Genomic DNA, 19,731 nt, shown 5'->3' with positions numbered 1-19,731 from the left:
CAATACCGTTTGAGTTTGTATGAAAGCAACTTTCCTAACTTGCAAATCATTACTGATGACGTATAATATGTATCTTTACATGACACCACTTACTAAAAACAATTAACTTCTTGTATCTCTATTTCATATCTTGCAATGGTAGATAAATGCAAGTGCTTATTTGTGTGTGTAAAGTTTCGGTGTGAGCTTCCGATAGTACTTGTAGCACTCGGGTTAAGACCCAAATGTGATGTAAAAAGTGACCTCTGTAAAAAGGGTAGAGAGAGTTAGAATCAAATTCACACCGACCAACCAGCATTTAAATCATTTTAATCAAGCAGCTAATAAAAATCCAGAAACAACATTAAATGCTTGGATTTAAATGAATAAACGTCACTGCTTATTATATGATCCGACCAAAGCTTTCACTGGGTTAGGCTTGTCTTGGGCAGTAGCATGCTGTGTGGTGATTAGTTCACAGCGGTGATTTTTCATTTTACCTTATTAAATGTGTGCATCATCTTTTATAATGTTGTTCACATGAATCATATATAATGTAATTTTAATTTCATTTTAACATACTAAAATATGCATTCATTATTTAAAAAAAAATGATACTTGTCAATATCACATTTGCAATGGTGCTGATAAAAAAAAAAAACCTTCCTTGCTTGTGTAATATTATTGCTTAACTATATCATATAGTAGCAAATGATTTTGGGAGCCTTCTAACTGCATTCTACAGAAAAAAGAAGGGTTGGAAACAATTTGGTAGCAAATTTTACAGTAAAATTCAAAGAAATGTCACTGAAATAACTGAAACACTGAAATAAACATGACATTTTGAAGTACACATTGCAAAACAAACATACGCATATATGTACATATATATATATATATATATGTGTGTGTGTGTCTGTATATATATATGTCTACAATTTACAGGTCTGAAAATGATAAAAAAAAATTAGACATGTTAGCTAAATAGGCTTGGCGGTGAAATTCGTATTTAATAGTAGTAGCCAACCATTAAACATAGCTTGCTGACAATCTAGAATACATCTAATATATCATTTGTGACTTCTGAACAAAAATAAATTAATTCTACCAATTCAGTGTTTTAAAATATTATACACTATTTTACAATTTCTGACTGTACAAAGCTGATGACATGAGGCACACCCTGTTTAATGTCTGATTGTTTTTTTTTTTTTTTTTTTTCTCACAGCTTCTAGCTGTAACATTCTAACAGTCTCATTTCACACCTGACAATGTTGATGCTCTAGACGAGGGTTTCATAACCCTAGGTAAAAAACTGTGCTAACCACGTATTAAAATAAAAGTATTAAATGTTGAGATGATTTGAGTACAGTGTAAAAGTGTCAAGTGTCATCTGAAAATGTTTTAATGCACATTAAACTACTAAAAAAAGTTTTCTATTTTAGAAAAACTGTCATGCAGTGCAAAAAGTGAACTCTTGCATCTTCTTAGAAGCAAAAGAAACAATATTTTGGTATGGCATAAGAAGGGCTCTTCCTCTTAGTAGTCCATTCTAAGACCTCAATCTTAGGTCTGTGGAAATCCCTCCCTCCTTTTTTGGTTCTCAAGAACTGTACTATAAGAATGTTACATAATTGGGATATCTGATTAATAAGGTGCCAAAGCGCTATTCTTATGTTCCAGCAAAACAATGTATTAGTATATGGTCACACTTTCATGTAAATAGGCAGCAGAAACAAGCCGGCAGTTGAATCTTTTGGAGCAGGAGTAAACAATTGATTAGATCAGCTTGCATTTACGATTATACAGTACGTCATGACACCCTTCACGTGAAGTGGCTCCAGAAAAAGGATTGGTGGAATCAAAAGAGGAAGGCAAACAAAATTAACCTGATTACATTACTCACAAATTCAAAAATAGTCATGCTAAAGTGCAGTAGTAATTAGTCTTTCACCCTTAGCAAACAAACAAACATGCCAAGGCCACTGTCATTTTCTTTTCTTCTCAGCATTTTAGAAATGTTTGCATTGAGAATGAAACTTGTAACTAATTTCCATCCTGTTTGTTGAGTGTTGGCTTATTTCAGGAACTCAACACAACACAGGAAAGACAACATACCAGGATATACACTCAACACTGCTGAGTTTGAAATCCTTTCATGGAGTGTCAACTCAAGTGTAGATGCCTAAAAATGTTTTCGAAATATTATCTCTTGCGTCTACATTGACATGTTGAATAGCTTAACAAACAGGGTATGCATTTCTGTAATTGAGACAGGGTATGCATTTCTGTAATTGAGCTTAAGGCAGTATTTTCTGTAGTCTTATCTAATAAATTGCAGGTGCATCTGTTAAAGCTACATTCAGCATTTAAAAACAGTAGCAGAGCATCCCTTTCTCAGAATCATATACAGGTGCATCTCAAATTAGAATGTTGTTGGAAAAAAAAAAGTTCATTTCAGTAATTCTACTAAAATTGTTAAATTTGTGTATTAAATAAATTCTATGCACATAGACTGAAGTAGTTTAAGTCTTTGGTTCTTTTAATAGTGATGATTTTTGGCTCACATTCAACAAAAACCCACCAATTAGAATACTTAAATACTTACATAAGAGCAAAAAAATGTTTTTTTACTTAATTACTGCCTCAATTCGGCTTGGAATGGAGGTGATCAGTTTGTGGCACTGCTGAGGTAGAATGGAAGCCCAAGTTTATTTGACATTGGCCTTCAACTCATCTGCATTTTTGGTCTCTTGTTTCTCATTTTCCTCTTGACATTCTTAGATTCTCTATGGGGTTCAGGTCTGGTGAGTTTGCTGGTCAGTCAAGCACACCAACACCATGGTCATTAAACCAAAATTTCTTGGTTAAGAGGTGCAGTGATTTTGGTTTTTAAAAAGCACAATAGACCAACACCAGCAGATGACATTGCACCCCAAAATCATCACAGACTCTGGAAACTTAAAACTGGACTTCAAGCAACTTGAGCTAGAAGCTTCTCCACCCTTCCTCCAGACTCTAGGACCTTGGTTTCCAAATGAAATACAAAACTTGGTCTCATCTGAAAAAAAGACTTTGGACCACGGGGCAACAGTCCAGTTCTTCTCCTTAGCCCGGGTAAGACACCTCTGATGTTGTCTGTGGTTCAGCAAATTCCCAGACGCTGTGTGTGTTGGTTCTTGATGCCTTGACCCCAGCCTCAGTCTATACCTTGTGAAATTCACATAAATTCTTGAACCGATTTTACTTGACAATCCTCATAAGGCTGCGGTTCTCTCAGATGGTTGTGCATCTTTTTCTTTCACACTTTTTCTTTCCACTCAATTTTCTGTTAACATGCTTGGATACAGCACTCTGTGAACAGCCAGCTTCTTTGGCAATGAAGGTTTGTGGCTTACACTCCTTGTGAAGGGTGTCAATGATTGTATTCTGGACAACTGTCAGATCAGCAGTCTTCCCCATGATTGTGTAGCCTAGCGAACCAAACTGAGAGACCATTTTGAAGGCTCAGGAAACCTTTGCAGGTGTTTTGAGTTGATAAGCTGATTGGCATGTCACCATATTCTAATTTGCTGAGAAAGTGAATTGGTGTTTTTTTGTTAAATCTGAGCCAAAATCATCACAATTAAAAGAACCACAGACTTAAACTACTTCAGTCTGTGTGCATTGAATTTAACCCTCTGGAGTCGATTAACGCGTATATGCGTTATGAGGCATTTTCTCCTGATAACCCCGAAAAGAACTTAAATTACACTTTCAGTTTTGATCGTACAGATAAGAGCAATACATCAATCGAATCTGTAAAGGGTCTACTTTTTTTGTATACAGACATAAAACGTTCTGCACTTATAAAATAAAGATAACAAACAAGGTGTGATAAATCTTCATTTACAAATGCGTCATTAAAATGAACTGTAACTCAGTGAATACTCAACGAAGAGACATGGGAGATATCTCTATAGAAAGCCTGACATGTCTACTTTTAAACTAAACAAGTGCTGCTGAAAACAAACATTCTGTGATGAAGAAATCCATATGAAAACAACGCGATCTGTCTGTTTTTCACGTCTCCCTTCATTATTTTCTAATGTGACCACGCCCCCGCGCTGAACGCTCTAATCAGATTCTAATGTTTCACTGAAGTGCGCGGCTTGAATACACCCACACAACAGAAAACAACGCAGCGAGACTGTTCTTCAAGTTTTTATTTTACTGTTTGCTTCGCGTTGAGAGGAATAAGACATAATTGCGATGTGGATGAGGATTTGAGATTTGGATTTCCTCAGAAAAAAAGAATGAAGCCCTTTATTCAGCAGAGATCATAAACATGAGTAAGTCTCTTTTTATTTATTTATATACCGTAATTCCTCAAATAATAACCGCTAGTCAAATAGTGGCCGGGGGCGTGGTCAACACGGACAAATATAGGCCGGTCTTAAATAAAGGCCGGGGGAAATTTGTGCAGCAGAGCCAGATAACGAACGTACACGCCCACTGCCGGAGCGTTTCTCGTTCTCGAGTCAAGAACCAGATGCATCAGTTTTCGGATCACCAGTACACTGAACCGAGAAGCGTTTCTTTCAGACGCGTCCAATTCGAGAACCGAGGAGCTGATGATACTGCACATGCGTGATTCAGCGAGAAGTAGACTGACATGCAGCGCGTGAGAACATAGTGATTGATTCTGTGCTAATGTTATGATCTCTGTCCACTGGAACACTATTGCTTTTCATTTAAAACGGGTTATTTAAAACAATTACTTATCAAACAGACGGAATTAGAAATAAAGGCCTGCCTCTAATAAAAGCCTGCTCCAAATAAAAGCCTGTTACCTTATGCAGTTCAGGTAAATAAAGGCCCCGGCTTTTACTTGAGGAATTACAGTACTTGTACTAGTTTTCACATAACGTGTAAACATTTTACTAGTTAGACTTTTTCCAAATACTTTTTCCAAACTATAATTCCTGACTAAATGTATAATCAAGTCAAACATTATGAAGTTTCAATAACAATATACAGTACTATACCATTCAAAAGCTTGATGTAAATAATATAAATGTAACAAATAAATGTAACTGTAACAAATGTAACAATGCTGTTCTTTCAATTTATCCCCCCTAAAAAACCTGAAAAAATATTCTCAGCTCTTTTCAACATAATAATAATAATAATAATAATAATAATAATAATAATAACAATAAATGTGTTTTTTTTTTTGTAGAAAATAAGATTGTTAAAAGGATTTCTGAAGGATTGTGTGACTGGAGTACTGATGCAAAAAATTCAGTTTGAAAGTCAGCATTGATTGTTCCTAATAAACTGTTAAACTGCACTCCCAAGTGAATATTAAATTATGTTGTGGGATAATTAAATATATTCTAAATAAACTACAAACATAAAATTATATAGATTTATTTTGTCCTCACATTCTTTCTTGTAACTCCTCCCTCTCGGTTACACAGCTGACTGAAAGGCTCATTATGCACCTGTACATGAAGAGATACAGATAAAGTGGTATCACATAGGTAAACCGAGGTGAAGATAGTGGTATCATTGACTTCAGATACAACCAGTTTAAATAAATCAAATAATCTGATTTCATCCACAGCTGGAGAACTACATTCAGGAGAACCTCAAACAAGACATGGCCCAAATTCAAAATAATGTGGTGCAAAACCACACAGTGACCATGATCAAGATTGGGACCAGTCTCCTGAGTCAGACAGCAGAGCAAACTCGAAAAATCACTACTGTAGAGGCACAGGTGAGGGTTGTTACTTCACTGTCTAATTCAGCAGGCATGGAGTTTTAATAACTAACAGGATTTTTATTTTTTATTTTATTTTTTTATTGGCCTGGTTTGGCAAGTTGTTTGGAATTTTATTTGCCCTGCTAAAATGTTTTCTGGCTACATCACATGGGTTATTTTTGTATAAACAATGTATGACACCAGAAATGTATATAACTAGGAACATTTTATAATTCTAAATTCCAAATTTGATACAGCAGAAAAACAACCATTAGCCAAACTATTATAAGTTCAGACATAATTGAAGACAGCTGAACAACCAGTAATAGAATTTGTATCAATAGAAATTTAGAGATTTCTGATTTCATGGAAAAAATAAATCTGACAAAAATCTGGGAAAGTTGGCTGTGGCTGGATATACTGTATATGATCAAAAGTTTTTATTTATTTATTTTTTACATAATTACATTTTGGCTACTTTGTAGTTTTTCTGAATATCAACAATATTAAATTTTTACTCTCTACTTGACTAAGTTTTTTAAATATGTACTCTTGGTATCTAACTTTTTTCTGCTACACAAGTAGTAATATCGCCATCTACAGGACATTGACACAATTTGACAGTTCTACATTTGTTTTGTATGGAAGCATATGGGTAGCAATATTCAATCTGGAATGTAATATGCAAAATGACAATGCAATATGTAAAATGGCAATGCATTTCTGTATTTACATTTTCCAATACATTTGTGCAACGTTTGGTGCAAAATGAAAATGAAAATTAAATTACATAGTTTTCATTTGCCATTTCACACTAATTTTTTTATATGTAAAATGAATACTAATTTTAACGCTTTATAAGTTGCAAAATTAAAATGAAAATGTGTTGCAGAAATGATTAGATATGTATAACATGTTCAAGCAAAAACTGGGGGAAAATTATCATTCAAAATGCTATTTTTCTTAATTGCATTAACACTCACAGTCAAGACACTTACGATTGCATTTTCATTCAATGTCCCGCACTGATAAATACAGTGCAAATAGTTCTGTCTCTTTGGATAAAAGTGAAGTGGAAATAAAAATCAATCATAGACTGAACAGTTCCATGTCTGTAACATTTACCACTCTCATCTTTTAAGTCATAAGGCACTAGGTATGTGTGTGCGACATTAATAAATAATTGTGAAAATTAATAGTTACATTTCTTAAATTAGTAATATTAGTTTTATTACATACTAAATTGAATGATGTTTCTCTTTTTACATTTACATTTATTCATTTAGCAGACGCTTTTATGATTGATTGATTGATGATGATTGATTGAACTTTATTGTCCAGTCTGTTTTCACAGAGAGGAAATTTTTCTTTGACACTGTAACATACATTCACTGCTTAAAAATCACATCACACATCAACAGCACAGATACAAAAGAAATTCTATAGTTAAACACTGCAAGAAAGAAAAATAAAAAATATTGAAAATCGTTCTGTTGTTTCAATTAAAACACTGTACGATTTAAGATAATCAATGCCATTGGAAGAAAAGATCTTTTATAGATATTTTTTCTAGCCAAGGGAATTTTTAGTCTACGTCCAGATGGGAGCAATTCAAAAGCAGAGTGAAGAGGGTGTGTGTTATCTTTAAAAATCGCAATTGCCATTTTACCCATAAAATGATCAAACGAGCTCTGAAGTGGCTGTTGTTTTTGTCCAGTAATCTTATTTGCTTGATTAATTATTTGTGAGAGTTTGTTCTTTTGTTTTAATGTTAGATTACCGTACCATGAAACAATATTATATGTGAGAATACTCTCAATCATTGATCGATATAACATAGTTAGGGTCTGCTGACTAATATTGAAGCTTCTGAGTTTCCTGAGGAGACCCAGGCGTTGTCGTGCTTTTTTATGAATGTACTTTACATTACTTTCAAAATTAAGTTTCTCATCTATAATTGTACCCAAGTATTTAAAATTTGAGACCTGCTCTACAGTTTTTTTCTTTATGACCACTGGTTTATATTCAGATGCGGTATCTACTCTTCTCGACTGATTTCTCAAACATAGCTCTTTTGTCTTTTCAATATTAAGATGTGAAAAACTACTCTCAAACCAACAGATAATACTGTCAATGTACTCAAAATATGAGGTGCAGTTCATTTCTTTCTGACATGAGACCAATGCCATATCATCGGCATATTTTATAAGGGTAAGGTTATCGTCATTGCACTTCAGTTCATTTATGTATACGGAAAAAAGTATTGGAGACAGTACACATCCCTGCGGTACCCCAGTATCTAAAACCAAGCAATCAGACATAACATTATTAACACAAACTCGTTGAGGGCGACCTTTTAAAAACTCCTTAATCCATGAAATCATCCAACTACTAGCACCTAACTCATAGAGGCGCTTTAAAAGAAGATGAGGTTGGACAGTATTAAAAGCAGATGAGAAATCCATGAAGAGTATTCGAACATAGGAATTTGGGTTATCTAGATCAGTGGTTCCCAAACTTTTCCATTCCACGACCCACCTAGACAAGTGTAATATATTTCACGACCCACCAAAATATTAAAAAAAAAAAAAAAACAACGAGTGAAATTACTTTAAACCTAATCTTACTTAAAATTTTTATGACAGAAATTAAGTATTTAAGAAAAATAACCATTTTATTTTAGAGTACAACTGAAAATTTCACTACAAATTTACAAGTTTTAATTTTTGTTTACTGGCGTTAAAATATGTAGTGTCCATAAAAACGTGAAGCAGGCTCACTCCAGTGAAGTGTGATCTGCGCTGCTGTGTTTTGTTGCATTCATGATCCTTCCGTGTGTGTCGGCGAGAACGGAGCACAATCCAACACTTTTTTAGAAAAGCATAAGAAGCAAAGCAGAACTATCTAAAACAGTTTGGAGATTAAAATAATTGTGAAATAGGTAAAAAAAGACCGATTGAACCTTTTAATGACATTGCTCTGAGACCTTCAAAACACGCAACGCACACGGACTTAATTGCAATTTGAAAATCACACTAAGGATATTGCAGTTCATTATTAATGTTGGTGGGCTATATCGTTGTGATGAGTGGGTTCCCAGTTCCCGCCTCCTTCTTCCTGTGATTGTGAAGATTTTAATGTTTTACACTGGTGCCGAAGCCAGGGAGGAAGGAGGGGCGCGCTGCCGAAGATCCTTCGCCGCTGGGGTGAATCCGCAGTGCCATCGAGCAGGGCGAAGGAGTCTGCCGCCGAGGGTGCTCGATGTGGTGGGCTGGAGTGAGTTGCCGGGGGGGGGGGGGGGCGAACTCACTCCAGCCCACCGCCTCGATGACTCCTTCGTGGAAAGAGGTGGGAACCGGCGGACAATCAAACAAAGTTTTAATAACCAAATAAACACAAAACAGCGCGACAGCCCCTCTCGGATGACTGCCGTGCACAAATAAAAAACAAACACAAAATAAAACCCAGGCCTGGTCCTCTCTCGTCCTTCACTGTCATCGCTCCTCTTTTGTATCTTTCCGATCTCCTCCGTGGTTCTTGAGACCGGTGAGTGTTGCTCATTTCCCAATCACTCCACCGGCCTAGCTCTGTTCCCATGGCACTAGGCCCCGCCCCACTCGTCACATTCGTGCAGCCCTAGACTGAACTGTGTTAGTGTCTGTGTGTCATTGAAACGCAAAATTAGCTGCAGCCAAGTGACTTTGTGCGACCCACCTTGTTCCATTCCGTGACCCACGAGTGGGTCGCGACCCACAGTTTGAAAACCCCTGATCTAGATGATTTTGAACCTTGTTTAAGAGAGTGAGAGAGGCATCTACAGTGCTCCTATTTGCCTGATAGGCAAATTGCATGGGGTCTATGCATGTCTCGATTTGGGATAACAGTTCCTTACATACTATGCATTCCATACATTTACACAGAATAGATGTGAGTGCGATTGGGCGAAAGTCTTTGAGAGATTTTGCATTAGGTATTTTCGGCACCGGGATGACAATGGAATTCTTCCAGGCTAATGGTACGAAACCATTGTCCAGGAAGATTTGAAATAACCTTGTACACACATGTTCAAGTTGTGCTGCACATTCTTTCAGGACTTTCCCCTTCAGGCCACCTGGGCCAGATGCCTTATGCGGTTTAATTTTATGAAGCACTGTGACAACATCCCTCTCCTGTATAATCATAGGCTGTGATTGAGTCATGGTCATCATTAATTCATTACTAACAGACAAATCATCATTAAAATCATTATCAAATCGTGAATAAAAAATATTAAGATTATTTGCGAGACAATGAGGGTCTTCATGTTGTTGAACTCTTTTCTTTTGTCTACCCATCATTGTATTCAAACCCTTCCATGCGTCTCTTACATTACCTGTTCTTAATTTCTCTTCAACATTCTCTTTATATTCATTCTGTGCATCTTTTATCTTACGTTTTACTGCTTTGTTTAACTCTTTTACTTTCTGCTGATCATTCTGCAAGAAGGCAATTTTCTTCATGTTTAGGTAATGTTTCAAATCTTTGTTAATCCACGGCTTATTATTTGGATAGACTCTGACATTCTTTGTTTGAACCACTGAATTTACACAGAAATTAACATAACTGGTTATTGTATCATTCAACAATTCATGATTACTACAACAGTCATCATCGTTAAAAAATAAGTCACATTCAGTGCACTCAAAACAGCCTCTTAGCTTTTCTATTTCGTTCCTGGACCATGTTTGAACCTGCTGAACGGCAGGCTTGATTGATCCTCTTTAAAAGCTGCCTGTATTTTGGTAACAGATGAATAACGTTGTGATCCGAACGACCCAGAGGTGGATATAGCTTTGGCACATATGCACCTTCCACGTTACCAAAGCATTTGTCCGGAGTCTTAACCAGTCTTGTCAGACAGGTTACGTATTGCTCAAGATTTGGCAACAGCGTAGATACATTGCATTTATTAAAATCTCCAAGCAAGAAGACTGGGTCATCGGCAGAATTGCAAAGCGCTCTGTTGTAACTAGCAGCTATGCATTCGGCAGCAAGTGCAAAGTTTGGTCCAGGCACATAGACTAAGATAATTGTTATTTGTCCGAATTCACGAGGCAAATAATATGGCCTAAAAGACACAGTCAATAGTTCATAGTGAGCAGAGCATTGTGTTTCACGTACCGTAAAATTATTCGCCCACCTGCTACTAACGAACATACACAGTCCTCCTCCGATTGTTTTGGTTGACTTGGCACTGTCGCGGTCCAGACGGATTAATGAGTATCCTTCCAAGTGTATCTTGTCAATCGCCTCAGTCAGCCATGTCTCCGTAATGCAGATAAGGTTAGCTCTTTTAAAGTCTCTGTTATATTTCACCAATGCTGTAAGTTCGAGCATTTTATTTTGAAGCGAACGAGCATTAGTTAAAGTTATTGTAGGAAGAGGAAACCGACTGCCGCGAGATTTAAGTCTGTTTCGGATTCCGCCTCTAGAGCCCCTCCGTTTTATTTTCTTCTTTCTGTTTGTTGTGTGGATGGAACAGATTATTTCGGAAGGTTCATGAAGGAACTCTGGTGGGGTTCTAACATTGTGTCGGAATCTCAGCAGATCTTCGCGGCTGTAAAACATTGTCCTCATTAGTCCGTTGTTCCGTAGATTTCCCAAATCCATTCCATCTCCCAACGCAGACACACAGTCTATAGCGCATTTTAGAATCCAGAACACAACAATTATCTTAAAAAGCATGTTGCCTTTTGAACGTGGACTGTTTACAGTTTAAAACAAACAAACAAGCAAGCAAACACACCAGTGTCTGGGGTCAGCACTTGCGCATGCGCCCCCATGAATCAAGGCTGCCGGATGAGGACAGTGGAAGCAACCAAAAACAACTAAAAGATCAATGATATATAAGTGCTATAACAAGTCTCAGTTAGGTTAACAGTACACCTAGCATGGGATTTTAAATAATATAATATAAAGAAAACAGATAGAATAAAAAAAGAAGAGCAAGCTAGTGTTAGAGGTCTTTACACATACACACACACACATACAATTGCATAATTAATGAAAAGAAAATAGAATATAAAAAGATTAGAAAGGTCGTTAGATTTTTTTAAAGAATAGGATTAGAATAGTGAGTGTTAAAGTTAGAGGGTCAAATAAAAATGGAAGAGATGTGTTTTAAGCCGATTCTTGAAGATGGCTAAGGACTCAGCTGTCCGGATTGAGTTGGGGAGGTCATTCCACCAGGAGGGAACATTTAATTTAAAAGTCCATAAAAGTGACTTTGTGCTTCTTTGGGATGGCACAATCAAGCGACGTTCACTTGCAGAACTGAGTTGTGCAGCATGTTCCGAAAGAAAGGGCTTGATCTTCTTGATGTTGAATAAAGCAAATCTGCAGGATCAGACAGTTTTAGCAATGTGGTCTGAGAAAGTCAGCTGATCATCAATCATAACTCCAAGGCTTCTAGCTGTTTTTGAAGGAGTTATGGTTGATGTGCCTAACTTGATGGTGAAATTGTGATGAAACGATGGGTTTGCTGGAATCACAAGCAGTTCTGTCTTGGCAAGGTTGAGTTGAAGGTGATGGTCCATCATCCAGGAAGAAATGTCTGTTAGACAAGTTGAGATGCGAATAGCTACCGTCAGATCATCAGGATGGAATGAGAGGTAGAGTTGAGTGTCATCAGCATAGCAGTGGTATGAAAAGCCATGTTTCTGAATGACAGAACCTAATGATGCCATGTAGACAGAGAAGAGAAGTGGTCCAAGAACTGAGCCCTGAGGCACCCCAGTAGTTAGATGTTGTGACTTGGACACCTCACCTCTCCAAGATACTTTGAAGGACCTATCTGATAGGTAAGACTCAAACCATTGAAGTGTGGTTCCTGAGATGCCTTTTGCCAGTAGGGTTGATAGGAGGATTGGGTGGTTAACCATATCAAAAGCAGCGGACAGATCAAGCAGGATAAGTACTGAAGATTTGGATTCCGCTCTTGCCAGTCTTAGAGCTTCAAAAACTGAGAGCAAGGCAGTCTCAGTTGAATGTCCACTTCTGAAGCCAGATTGGTTGCTGTCAAGGAGGTTGTTGTGTGTGAGAAATATAGAGACTTGGTTGAACACAGCTCGTTCAAGTGTTTTTGCAATGAAAGGAAGAAGGGAAACTGGTCTGTAGTTCTCTAAAAGAGAAGGATTGAGGTTGGGTTTTTATAAGTAGTGGAGTTATACGTGCCTGTCTAAATGATGAGGGAAAAACACCAGTGTGGAGGGATGTGTTGATGATGTGAGTGAGTGCAGGTACAACTGCAGGAGAAATGGCTTGAAGGAGATGAGATGGAATAGGATCAAGCGGGCAAGTTGTAGGGTGATTAGAAAGGATGAGTTTTGAGACTTCTGCCTCAGAGAGTGAAGAGAAGGATGTAAATGAGTAAGTTTGCTGGTGATATGAGCTTGACTGATTGTGGTGTGGAAAATTGTGCACTAATGTGTTTAATTTTATTAATGAAAAACATTGCAAAGTCGTCAGCTATTAGAGATGAAGCAGGAGGGGGAGGACAAAGACGTGAGGAAAATGTTTTAAAAAGCATGCGAGAGTTAGACGAATTGTTATTTTGTTATTGTAGTATGTCATTTTAGCAGTGGAGACATTAGCAGAGAAAGAAGATAGGAGTGACTGATACATATTAAGGTCAGTAGTATTTCTGGATTTGCGCCACACCCTTTCAGCAGCTCTAAGCTTAGAACGGTGTTCGCGTAGAACATCAGATAACCAAGGGGCAGAAGGGGTGTTACGGGTTGGCCTGGAAGATAAGGGGCAAACAGTGTCTAAACAAGATGTAAGAGTGGAGCAGAAAGTATCAGTAGCACTGTTAGCATCCAAAGATGCAAACAGTTTAGGGGAAGGAAGTGAAGATGAAACTATTGCAAAAAGCCGGGAGGGTGAAAGTGTGTGTAGGTTACGTCGAAAGATGACATGTGGAGGGGTAAGTGAAGTGTCAGGGACCATGTTGAGGTTAAGAATGAGGAGGAAGTGATCCGACGTGTGCAGTGGAGTATCCAGAACATGATCAGTAGAGCAGTGTCGTGTATAAATAAGGTCCAGTTGGTTGCCTGATTTGTGAGTAGCAGTAGTTGACACTCGGTTGAGATCAAAAGAGGCAAGCAGAGTGTGGAAATCAGCATACAGAGGTTTATCTAGATGGATGTTGAAATCTCCAAGCATAAGGTTGAGAGCAACACATCTAATTCATCCAAAAAGTTACCCAGTGGTCCTGGGGGTCGATAGACAACTACAAAATGTATTTTAAAAGGGTAGGTAACAGTAACTGAATGAGATTCAAAGGAGCTGTTGATACCCAAAGATGGTAAAGGATTAAATTTCCAATCATTAGAGATGAGCAGACCAGTACCTCCACCTCTACCAGTCAAACGGGGGGAGTGGGAAAATGAGAAATTATTGGAGAGTGCTGCAGGTGTAGCAGTGTCCTCTGGTTTGATCCAAGTCTCTGTTAGGGCCATGAGATTAAGCTTTGAATGACTAATAATAGAAGTAATGAAATCGGCTTTGTTTACAACAGACTGGCAATTCCAGAGACCAATAGAAAAAGAAAGTAGTTTATTAGCAGATATAGGCAAAGTGTGCAGGTTGTTAAGATTGCGCTGTCTACATTGTGTGATGTGTGGTTTGCGAGTGGTAGTGATAGAAGGGATCTGGAAACACATAGTAAGATTTGGTTATAAACAAAAAAACAACTGAAACAGAAATGAAACAAGAAGGAAAAAGATTAATCGAAACAATACTATAACAATAAACAATACCTTTTAGTCTTCTTTGTTGGGCTTGAGAAAGACAACATATATTTACTATATTTTCCGGACTATAAGTCGCACTTCTTTTCATAGTTTGGCTGGTCCTGCGACTTACAATCAGGTGCGACTTATCAAAATTAATTTGACAAACCAAGAGAATTGAACCAAGAGAAAACATTACAGTCTACAGTCGCGAGAGGGCGCTCTTTGCTGCTCAGTGCTCCTGTAGTCTAACACTGAAAACATAGAGCGCCCTCTGGCGGCTGTAGACGGTAATGTTTTCTCTTGGTTCTTGGAACTAAATAAATGCGACTTATAGTCCAGTGCGACTTATGTTTTTTTCCCTCATCATGATGTATTTTTGGACTGATGCAACTTATACTTGGGTGCGATTTATAGTCCGAAAAATACAGGTAACATTATTATTATTATGAGAGTAATTGACACAGACTAGAACTTTACTGTTTCACCAAATTCAGCTCAGATCTTCACTTGCACTGTTTTTATCAGTGGGACAATATTTATACAATATTATAACCTAGAAATAATTTAACGGGGTCTCTTGCAAGTCGCAGCAGCACGAATTATGTGCCCAGCTACATCTGATTCAAATATTATGCTAATTAACAGTGAGCGGTGGTTTCAGTCATTACAGTGCCGCACTCGCAATGACTCTTATTCTGTCTGAAAGAATGAAAAGACCGTGCTGAAGGTGGATCGATTCGACCAATCAGATGAAAGGAGTGTTTCAGCTCCGCTTACAAGTGCGAAATGAAATATTGAAGCCATAAACCGAAATGATCAAAACATACACGGACCAACTGTCTTGTCCATGTTCTATCACTTGAATCATCTTGAGTCTCTTGATCTTCTGCAAGCCCCGCCTTGTTCACGCAGTGATTGACGGCGCGAGGGGGCGGAGACGTGATCGGGCTCGGAATACATTTTCAATGTGCACATTGAATTTTGCTACATTCATTGCGGGACACTGAATGAAAATGCAATTGTAAGTGTCTTGATTGTGAGTGTTAATGCAATTAAGAAAAATAGCATTTGAATTAAAATTTTGCCACAGTTTTTGCTTGAACATGTTATACATATCTAATCATTTCTGTAATACATTTTCATTTTAATTTTGCAACTTATAAAGCATTTGAATAAGTATTCATTTTACATATTAAAACTAGTGTGTGAAATGGCAAATGAAAATTATGTAATTTAATTTTCATTTTGCACCAAACATTGTACAAATGTATTGGAAAATGTAAATGTAAATACAGAAATGCATTGCCATTTTACATACTGCATTGTCATTTTGCATATTACATTCCAAATTGAATATTGCTACCCATATGCTTCCATAATTTTGCCCTTTGCCCTTGAATGCATTAGCAGGTAGTTATCTCATATGCATGTATCTCAGGACTTTTACCGTATTTTCCGCAATATGAGGCGCACTTAAAAGCCTTTAATTTTCTAAAAAAATGACAGTGCGCCTTATAATCCGGTGTGCCCTATATATGAAAACAGTTCTAAAATAGGCCATTTATTGAAGGTGCGCCTAATAATCCGGTGCGCCTTCTAGTGCGGAAAATACGGTATATATGAAATTAGGGCATGGCTGAGACCTTTTAGTGGATATTGGTTGATTTACGCCCTTTGAGTACTTGAGCTTAGCTGAGATTTCAGTGTTTGTAGATGTTTGTAGAATTTGATTCATTGCAATTTTGAGGTATTATGATTTATTTAGATTTTAGAAAAACACATGATTGGCTCTCCAAACTGTTTATGCTGTAAGGTATCTGTACTTTCTGTATCTGTACATTCACCAATTATAAGTCGCTTACGAAGTATGATTTACAGGTACTCTGGTCAAAACACTTTTTCTAAAATTAACTCATACAGGTTTCTCTCTCTCCATACATTTTTTTTAACACAATCAATATATACATGACTGAATACCACGTGTCTCATATATAAAGTCTGTATTTTAGGGTCTGTATTGTCGGAAAACTGCAGATTTTTGTAAATGTAAGCTGTTATTGCAGCTTGCTGTTGTAAAGGAAAGAATTTGGACAATGACAGGTGAACTTTTTTATGTTAATGACATTAATTAGGAGTTATTCACAAGGCAGAGAGCTGAAACCATTCAGTTGTGTTCAAGTTCAAGGTCATTTGCGATTCATAGATTTCACATCTGAAAAGGAGACATACATCCATATTCTGTATGTATGCTTATCCTATGAATCACACATATGCATATTTGAGAGATAATCTAAAGATCAAACTTAGGATGGTTTCTGCACAATATTTTTAAAATGATGTCCCGTGAGTGCAAAATGGAAAAGAAGAGAATATGAGAGTTGAATGAACAGCCAGGCTTTTAGTACAGGTTGCTCAAAAGTCTCAGAGTAGTGTTAGTGTACTTCTTAAAGACCTAAAAGAGGAAAGACATTGTAATACTCTACAAAATGTTGTGGAGAACTGCTAAATTACTCTGAAGTTGGTTTAACAGTTAAAAGTCAGCGAAACACTACAAAATACTTTCAGAGAGTGTTTCTGATTCAGTTTTCGCAAGTTGTATGGAAATACTTATTTGCAGTCTTATCTAATATATATTCTCTGGGAAAACACAATCTCCATTTTCATCTTTAGGTTATTAACCAAACAACTCGACTTGAACGTCAGCTTCTTGAGAACTCCATTTCAACCAGCAAATTGGAAAAAGAAATTCTACAGCAGATAAAAGAAATCAACAAACTGAATGAAAAAAACAGGTAAACAACATTAATTGGACTACTTAAAAAACATCACCATACATTGCCTCTACAAACTCTTTAATTTGCTTTAAGCTTTAAGTATATAAAGTTCTGTTCAAGTCAGAGGCACTTTTCTACATAGTTAACGTCACATACTCCTTTCAGAGTTTAAAACAACTCTGTAGAAGTGTTTTTCAAAGCTTAGTCTTGATTCCTGTTAGTGTCCTGGAGAAGCGAGTGGAGAAGATAGAAGGAAAGAGAAATACTGAGCTAGAAGACCTCAAAGAGGAGAAGGAACAGCTAAAAAAGTTGGTGGAAAAGCAGACTAACATAATGAAAGAGATGGAGCAACAACTGATCCAAACCTCTTCCGATAACTCTGCAATGAAGCAGCAGCAGCAAGAACTGACAAATACAGTCAACAACCTAATCCACACAATCTCTGTGGGTAAGTGACCATCCACTTTTCACATATGGGACCTGGGGCAAAATAAACACCCAAAACAATACTGGACCAGCTCACCAGCAGCTGTTCAAATGTTTAGGGGAAAAAGGTTCAACTGTAAATCAGATAGAGACACAAAAACAATCATCACTGAAGTACAATAAACATATAATATGCATAGTCATAGTATAATAGTTCTAGTAAAAACCTAGGCACTAGTGATCATAAAAGTATATTACTAAAACCATACAGTGATGAACAAGTATGATCCAAAATGTTATTTAGTCTATATACACCAGTTTTTGTACCAAAAGATTAAACATAGCCTGCATCCAGTATGGCTAAACAAGACACTTCTTTCATCAGGTAGCAATTCAATGATGCAGGACAACCCAGATCAGTACAATGACTGTGCTGCTGTCTTCAGTGTAGGGAACAAGGAAAGCGGTGTCTTCACATTGACTATACCTGATACAAAACAGCAGTTTAAGGTAACCTCGATCACCTTAACTCAAGTGCAAATGCAGTAACATTCAAACCTAACATTTACAAATGAAAGTTCTCTTTATTCACCCTTGTGTTGTTGTGACCATACACTACTATATATATATATATATTTTTCCATACAACAAAAGTGGATATTCATTTGTACTGTATCAGCTGTTGGCTGTCGAAGACTCTGATTGAAGTCCAAGCCGAGTCAGTTCTTTATGTTATTCCCCCGCTCTACTAGTCTACACTGTATTTTCAGCCTAACAATAAAATGCTAGAAAATTTGCAGTTGTTCATTTAAAATGATATGCTATTAGATAAAAGCAATGTCAAATACCATTGTTTATAAGTAATTTTTTTTCTATTAGTATTAAATAAAGTATGAACATCTGCCTAATATCTTCTGTGTTTTAAGGAAGGATTGAAATATATGTGCTTTAAAAGACATAAGGGTGACTAAATGATAGTTTTAATTTTAGGCTGAACTATTCCTTTAAGTGTGACTCTCATGCTGAAATTCTAAACTTTCCCACATACAGACATTTCATAAGAAACCATTCTGAAGTCAGGCAATTTTACCTCCTTTTTAGACTTCACAGAACTATGAGAAAGTGACCAAAAAGGTTGAAAAAAGTGCATGACGTGAGTTTATGCAAAATGACATGAAAGATTTAATTTACAGAAATGTACCACTTTTTTTTCCAGGCCTACTGTGACATGCAGACAGATGGAGGTGGATGGACAGTAATACAGAAGCGCTTTAATGGCCTTGTTGATTTTCATCAAACGTGGAAAAATTACACATTGGTAGGGATTTAATTGTGTGCAAGTTAAAGGTGCATTATAGTGCCATCCCAAAGAGGCACAAAATCACTTTCACAGACTTTTACCTCGGCTACTGGTAAAATTACCTGCCCAGCTCAATCCCAGCAGCTAAGTCCTTAGCTATCTTCAAGAAATTACTAAAAACGCATCTTCAACCCCGGCTCTTGATGCATCGTTTTCTCTTCTGGAGCATTAGTGAGCTTTTGAACGTTCTGTAATAGTTGCACATGAGTCCCTCTGAATAGATGGATATCAAAATCATAGTCATTGAATGAAAGGGTTCATTTTTATTAGTTGGCAAAAAAAGAAATAAACATTGGCAAAGTCACACAGTCCGTGACAGAAAGATCATTAGCAGTTTGTCTTTATGGTAAAAGTACGTCAGGCAGGAAATCTAAACGCTCGTCTTTCATTCACTGACCTCAAAAATATCATATAAAATATGTAAGTATTAGCAACTTTACATGGCCGCTCAATCTAGTGTTAACCTAGAGAAAGGTGCGCTGTTCAAATGTCGGTGCAGAGTGTGGAAGCTGAACAGTAGAGATCACTGCAGGAAAGATGGAGGTGCTGGTGCATTTACTTGCTCTTAAATTACTCTTTAATTTCTGCTCATACTGATAAAAGTAATACATATTTCAAATCTGTAAAGATTCTACATTTATTTGTGTGCACTCACAATAACCATAAATC

General features: G+C 36.9%; 2 protein-coding genes across 4 annotated transcripts in view; one reads left to right on the top strand and one right to left on the bottom strand.

Annotated features, from left to right (window-relative positions):
- Window positions 1-19,731, bottom strand: part of mcph1 (microcephalin 1) — a 126,460-nt gene that overhangs the window by 42,992 nt on the left and 63,737 nt on the right. The window lies entirely within an intron of this gene.
- angpt2a (angiopoietin 2a) overlaps window positions 1-19,731 on the top strand; it is a 40,646-nt gene that overhangs the window by 794 nt on the left and 20,121 nt on the right. The window contains exons 2-6 of the mRNA XM_059566800.1: window positions 5,588-5,743; window positions 17,173-17,294; window positions 17,498-17,724; window positions 18,088-18,212; window positions 18,919-19,020. Coding sequence (XP_059422783.1) covers window positions 5,588-5,743; window positions 17,173-17,294; window positions 17,498-17,724; window positions 18,088-18,212; window positions 18,919-19,020 — 732 coding nt within the window. The remainder of the gene's footprint in view (window positions 1-5,587; window positions 5,744-17,172; window positions 17,295-17,497; window positions 17,725-18,087; window positions 18,213-18,918; window positions 19,021-19,731) is intronic.

The sequence above is a fragment of the Carassius carassius genome, chromosome 14 (assembly GCF_963082965.1).
Source record: "Carassius carassius chromosome 14, fCarCar2.1, whole genome shotgun sequence".
NCBI classification, from domain to species: Eukaryota; Metazoa; Chordata; class Actinopteri; order Cypriniformes; family Cyprinidae; genus Carassius; species Carassius carassius.
The sequence above is the reverse complement of the archived record's forward strand: the minus strand, read 5'-3'. Positions and strand labels throughout refer to the sequence as shown.